The sequence below is a fragment of the Carassius auratus genome, chromosome 22, assembly GCF_003368295.1.
Source record: "Carassius auratus strain Wakin chromosome 22, ASM336829v1, whole genome shotgun sequence".
In the NCBI taxonomy this organism is placed as follows: domain Eukaryota; kingdom Metazoa; phylum Chordata; class Actinopteri; order Cypriniformes; family Cyprinidae; genus Carassius; species Carassius auratus.
Window position 1 is genome coordinate 1488625 of NC_039264.1, and position 6534 is coordinate 1495158.

Here is a 6534-nt window from a genome sequence, read left to right on the forward strand (position 1 = left end):
GAGTAATTGACACAGACAAGAACTTTAATGTTTCACCAAATTCAGCTCAGATCTTCAGACTCATTTGACTCGTGTTGCTGTGTAACTGGCCAGAATTACCTTCCAAAAAAAATCCTATTTAATTTTATTTCATAAATTTAACTATATTTATTTCCACTTCACTGTTATCCAATGATACAGAACTATTTGCACTGTTTTTATCAGTGGGACAATATTTATACAATACTGTAACCTAGAAATAATTTATCGGGGTCTCTTGCAAGTCACAGCAGCACGAATTATGTGCCCAGCAACATCTGATTCAAATATTATGCTAATTAACAGTGTGTGTAGTTTCAGACATTACAGTGCTTCACTCGCACTGACTCTTATTCGGCCTGAAAGAATGAAAAGACCGAGCTGAAGTTGGAGCGATTAGACCAATCAGATGAAAGCAGCGTTTAAGCTCCGCCCACAAGTGCGAATTAAATATTGGAGCCATAAACCGAAATGATCAAAATGTACAGGGGCCAACTGTCTTGACCATGTTCTCTCACTTGAATCCTCTTCTTGAGATTTGAGTCTCTTGACCTTCTGCAAGCCCCGCCTTGTTCACACAGTGATTTACATGGCGGGAGGGGGCGAACCCGAGATTGGCTCGGAATGCATTTTCAATGTGCTGATTGAATTTTCCTACATTCATTGCTGGACATTGAATGACAATGCAATTGTAAGTGTCTTGACTGTGAGTGTTAATGCAATGAAAAATAGCATTTAAATGATCATTTTGCCACAGTTTTTGCTTGAACATATTAGACATATCTGTAATACATTTTCATTTTAATTTTGCAGCTTATAAAGCGTTAAAATTTTTATTCATTTTACATATTAAAACTGGTTGTGGGGAACATGTGAGTAACCTTGTAATTATTTCACAAGTTTTGACGCGTTTCTTCTTAATTTGTATTCATCACTCGAAGTCTCGAAGTTTCCTTCATCATGGTTTATTCTTCCAAGTCAATAAAGAATCACATTTCTCAAATACAGCATAATCCTCTTGTTCAGCGATATCTTCTCAACAACTTATTTGAAGAGATACTTGTTAGCCAATTTATGCTATATGAAAAACAATTATGAAACGGTCAAAAGCTTTGTGTTCTTCCGTTCGTCTAAACTTACTGCATATACGTCAATATCTTTTCACACAACTACCAAAATGACGTCACTGAACATGCGCAGTAAGAGCAAATATAAACCAAGTAAACATCAACAGTAAATAACTTATTAACAAAAAACAATTACTGTACCAAAGTTACATAATGAAAATGTGAAAATATAAATTCTGGAATATGAAATATGGCTCTTACATACCGGGCCCTAATTGACAGGCAAGCAGACTGACAATTACCTTTTTAACAAAAACAAAAGAGCCAAAAAATACTTATATCATGCATTACCTTAAAGACAATAAGTGTCTATTATCTATTTCCTGGAATTTCCAAAGTCTTTATAAGGTATAGAAACACTCAGTTTTTGAGGAGTAGTTAACAGTCCATTTCACAGATAAGGCACAACTTGTCAACAGGCCTCTCCAAGGTATTGGTTTTAGTTTTAACCAACACACGTCTTACAAGTCCTTTTTCATCTGGAAACGTTTTCATGATTCTTCCAAAGACCCATGAATTTCTTGGAGACGAGTCGTCTATTATCAGGACAACATCTCCAACTGAAAGGTTTTTCTTTACCTGAGTCAATTTTTGACGCTCCTGGAGCAAAGGTAAATATTCACGCACCCACCTCTTCCAGAATAGGTCAGCAAGATACTGAATTTGTTTCCACTTGCGACGTGCATACAAGTCTTCCTTTCTGAAAAGACCAGGAGGTAAGGCTGGTTGCTTTTTCATTAATAGAAGGTGATTAGGTGTCAAGGGTTCCAGATCTGTGGGATCATCTGTTGTAATGGTAAGTGGTCTGTCATTTATTATTGCTTCCACTTCACACAGGAATGTATGCAAGCTTTCGTCAGTAAGTGTTTGTTCTTTCAGCACAGATCTCAGGATTTTTCTAACAGACTTTATCTGTCTTTCCCACACTCCACCGAAATGAGATCCAGAAGGTGGGTTGAAAATCCACTGAATTCCTTTTTGCAAGAGAGTACTTTCAATTTTTGACTGGTTCCATTGTTGAATGGATTTGCGAAGTTCAACCTCAGCACCTATGAAATTAGTACCGTTGTCACTTCTCATAATTGACACTTGTCCCCTCCTGCACACAAAGCGACGGATGGCATTTAAACACGAGTCGGTGTCCAGTGAATGTGCAACTTCAATGTGCACAGCTCTTGTTGTAAGGCAAGTAAACAATACCCCAAATCTTTTAACATTACTTCTGCCTTGTTTGACCTCAAATGGTCCAAAGTAATCAACCCCGACATTGGTGAAAGGTGGTTGATCTGGTATTATTCTGTCTAGTGGCAGATCTGATATTTTCTGCTCTGCAGCCTTTGCTCTGATCTTTCTACATGTCACGCATCTGGAGAGAAACTTCCTAATGATGGAATTCGCAGAAGAAAGCCAAAATGTTTGTCGCAACTTTGACAGCATATAGTTTCTTCCACAATGTCCAATTTTCTCATGAATGTCTCGTAAGATTAAAGTTGTGACATGTGAGTCTTTGGGTATAATTATGGGATGCTTTGCATGCTCAGACATTGCAGATCTACCAAGACGACCTCCAACTCTTAGCAACCCATCCTGAAGTATTGGATCCATTTTAGAAAGGCAACTGCTCTTTTTCACAGATGGATTACCTTTTTGCAACATGGACATTTCTTCCTTGAATCTTTGACTTTGAGTGAACTTGATGATCTCATTTTCTGCCCTTGTTAAATCCTGCATTGTTAGAGCTTTGCAGTTTTCGGTTGTGGAATTTGTTTTACAATTCAGAACTTTTCTGTTTTTGACTGTTACTTGATTGCTGCGCTGTATAACCAAGTCTTTGAAACGAAGGATCCATGCCACAGCTCTCTTTAATTTGTACCAATCTGAGTAATAATTGAGCAATTTGTTCACAGCATCTGTGCCATCCACTGCATACAGAAGATTTACCTCACTGTCAAACAAATTTGTTGATAGGTCATGATTAGTCTCAGGCCAGTTGCTTTCTGATTCTTTGAGAAAAGAAGGACCATTGATCCAGTTCACATTTTTCATGAACCTTTCACAAGTAAGTCCTCTGGATGCACAATCAGCAGGATTCATAGAGGTATTGATGTACCTCCACTGTTGTGGTCTAGTTGACTCTCGTATGGTGGCAACTCTGTTGGCAACAAACGTTTTGAAACAAAGTCCTTCACTGCCAATATATCTCAAAACAGTGGTGCTGTCAGTCCAGAATACAGATTCTTGCAATTCTAGTTCCAGTTCATCTTTCAGCATCTTGTCTGTTTTAACAGCAACAACTGCAGCAGCCAACTCCATACGTGGAATGGTGGTCTGCTTCAGTGGCGCCACACGAGACTTCCCCATCATGAAGGCGCAATGTGCAATTCCATCAGCATTTAACAATCTGAGGTATGAGACAACTCCATATTCCACCTCACTAGCATCTGAGAAGTGGTGTAGCTGCGCTGAAGTGGACACTCCAAAGTCTACTGGTTTAATACACCTTGGTACACTGAAGTCAGTCAACTGATTTAGACCACTTAACCAGGTAATCCACCTTTCTGCACTCTGTTTTGGAATGTCATCATCCCAGGCAAGTTTTTCTCTGCATAACTGTTGCATTAGAATCTTTGATGGCAATATTACAGGTGCAAGAAAGCCCAAGGGGTCATAGATGGAGCTTGTGACTGACAGAATTCCTCTTCTGCTTACAGGTTTTTCTTTCAAATTGATTTTGAATTTGAACACATCTGAATTGACACACCATAACACCCCTAATGCTCTCTCTACAGGTAGTGCATCTTTGCTTAAATCCAAGTCTCTTACACCTGCAATTCTTTCACTTTCTGGCACAGAGGCCAATAAGTCACGACTGTTGCTTGCCCATTTTGTAAGACGAAATCCTCCACTCGCACACAGTTTTGTGAGATCATTGTGCAAGGCAACTGCTTGGGCAGGACTTGAAACAGACTTTAAACAGTCATCTACATAAAAGTTCTTGAGAACTGTTTTGACTGCTTCAACTGTTGACTTGCTACGATTGTCTTCTGCTGTTTTCCTAAGGGCAAAATTAGCTACACTTGGAGACAACCATCTTGTACTCATCCAAGTTCTGATTTAGATCCCCATCTGGCCACCATAGAAACCGAAGCATGTCACTGTCTTTTTCAGGAACTCTCACCTGGTAGTACATAGCTTCAATATCTGCAATCATGGCAACTGACTCTTGTCTGAAGCGAGTGAGCACTCCAATGAGTGTATTTGTCATGTCTGGACCCTGTAGGAGTTCACTATTTAAAGACATTCCTTGGAAACTGGCAGCACAGTCAAACACCACTCTCAGTTTTTTCTTCTGAGGATGGTATACACCGTGATGAGGTATATACCAAACTTGACCATCTTGACGATTTAAGTGTGATGTATTCACCTTGACTGCGTAACCTTTGTTTAGCATGTCAGTCATGAAGCTTGTGTACTCTGCGTGAAAGGAGGGATTTTTCTGAAGTTTTTTCTTGATATTTAGTGCTCGCTGGACAGCAGCAGTGTGATGTTAGGCATTTGGATGACTGTTTTCTTGATAGGAAGGTCAACGTAATAGTGACCATCGGAAAACTGCACTGATTTAGACACAGATTCCAAAAACTGGTGATCCATCTGCGACAATTCCGCTTTGTCATCACAATTTCTTTCAGGAAAATCGTGGTTGTACTGTTGTATCAGCATCTGTTCTACACTCTCAATGGAGATTCTGTTGACTGTAAGATTTGTTTGTTTATCTCCATGAATGCTTTCTTCAACAGGTTCCCTAAGAGGTCAATTTAAAACCCATCCAAGGGCAGTTTTCACTGCATACGGCCCATTGTGCTTACTATTAATTACTTTCCAAGGTTCCAGAAGCTTGAATTCCTTGTTTCCTATTAGGATTTCCACTCCAGCATCAATGTGAGGCAACTTCACTTCACTTAGGTACGGCCATTTGTCAACATCATGTTGTTGTGGAATGTTTTCCATTGACACTGGTATGCTCATTTGTGTGAACACTTTGGGAAGTTCAATGAAGTAGTTTTCCTCCAATCCACTCACTTCCAAGTCTGTGAGGACATAACTTTCCACTCGTTTCTTTGAGTTCATGGTGCTTAGCATCATATCGATCTTTCTACCCTGGACATTCAACCGTCTTGCTAGTGCATCAGTACAGAACGTGGCAGAGCTGCCTGGGTCCATAAAAGCATACACTTCCAAACACTTATCACTCTTTTTTGACTTTATCTTGACAGGAACTATGGCAAGAACACAGTTGTCTCCGGACCCAGTGCACACACTTGTCTCATGACTCACTGTGGCAGGTAAATTGGTAACTTCAGTCATTTCAACTTTTACCATTTCCTTCTCAGGAATCTTGTCTTGTATGGGTAAGTGTAACATGCTAGGATGTTTCTTTGAGCACAGCTGACATGTGCTTCTTCTGTTACAGTCTTTGCTTAAATGTCCTTTCACTAAGCATCCAAAGCAAAATCCACTTTTTCTTAAAAAGTCCAATTTGTCTTTATATGGCTTAGCGCTGAATTGGTAACATTGCTCCAAGGTATGGCCTTTCTCACAGAATGCACAAGGTTTTGTGTAGGCACTGATGACTGATGTACTGTTGGTTTTTAACATAGTCAAGTCTTTTTGAGTTTCACCATCCTGTTTGACGTCAGTTACAAAACTGCTGCTTCTTTTTGCTTCCTTTTTAAACTTAGATCCTTGAAGAGACTTGTTGGTCTGTTTTTTATCACCTTCCAAGGCATCCAGATCCCCAAAAAGTGGGTTTGATATTACTTTTGCTTGGCGATCAACAAACTCCACCAACTGAATGAACTTGGCTCTTCTTCTGTTGCGCTCCTCATACTCGTAAGCATGTGCTCTCCATTTTTCACGCAACTTGTAGGATAGCTTTGAGATAATAATCCTCATGTTGGTAGGATTATCTAACTCATCCATATATTCAATATCCTCCATTACATTGCGGCAAGTGACTAGGAATAGTGAAAATGCACTTAAAGACTTTCCATCCTCTGACTTAATTTCAGGCCATTTGAATGTCTTCTGCATTAAGGCTGTAGCAATTTGCAATTCGTTTCCAAACTTCTCGTGCAAGAGTCTCATTGCCTTTGCATAACCACGATCATCTGGCATATGCTGACAACTTCTTACAAGGTCTCTGGGCTCACCTCTTGTATACTGCTCCAGGAAGTACAACTTGTCAGCACTACTGTCAGCTCTGGAGTCAACAGCATGTTTGAACGCTTTCATAAAAGACCTGAACTCAAGTGGATCTCCATGAAACAAAGGAATATCACGTTGAGGTAAACAAGACATCTGTTGATTCTTCACTAGCATTGCTGTGATA

At 39.7% G+C, this 6534-nt stretch overlaps 1 protein-coding gene across 1 annotated transcript; it reads right to left on the bottom strand.

The window, feature by feature from the left end:
• Positions 1-2053: 2053 nt before the first annotated feature.
• LOC113040736 (uncharacterized) lies at positions 2054-4541 on the bottom strand. Its single transcript, XM_026198996.1, has 3 exons — positions 4529-4541; positions 3087-3892; positions 2054-2119 (listed from the first exon to the last, which is right to left on the bottom strand). Exons 1-3 carry the CDS (start codon positions 4539-4541, stop codon positions 2054-2056), a joined length of 885 nt encoding a protein of 294 aa, XP_026054781.1.
• Positions 4542-6534: the final 1993 nt, after the last annotated feature.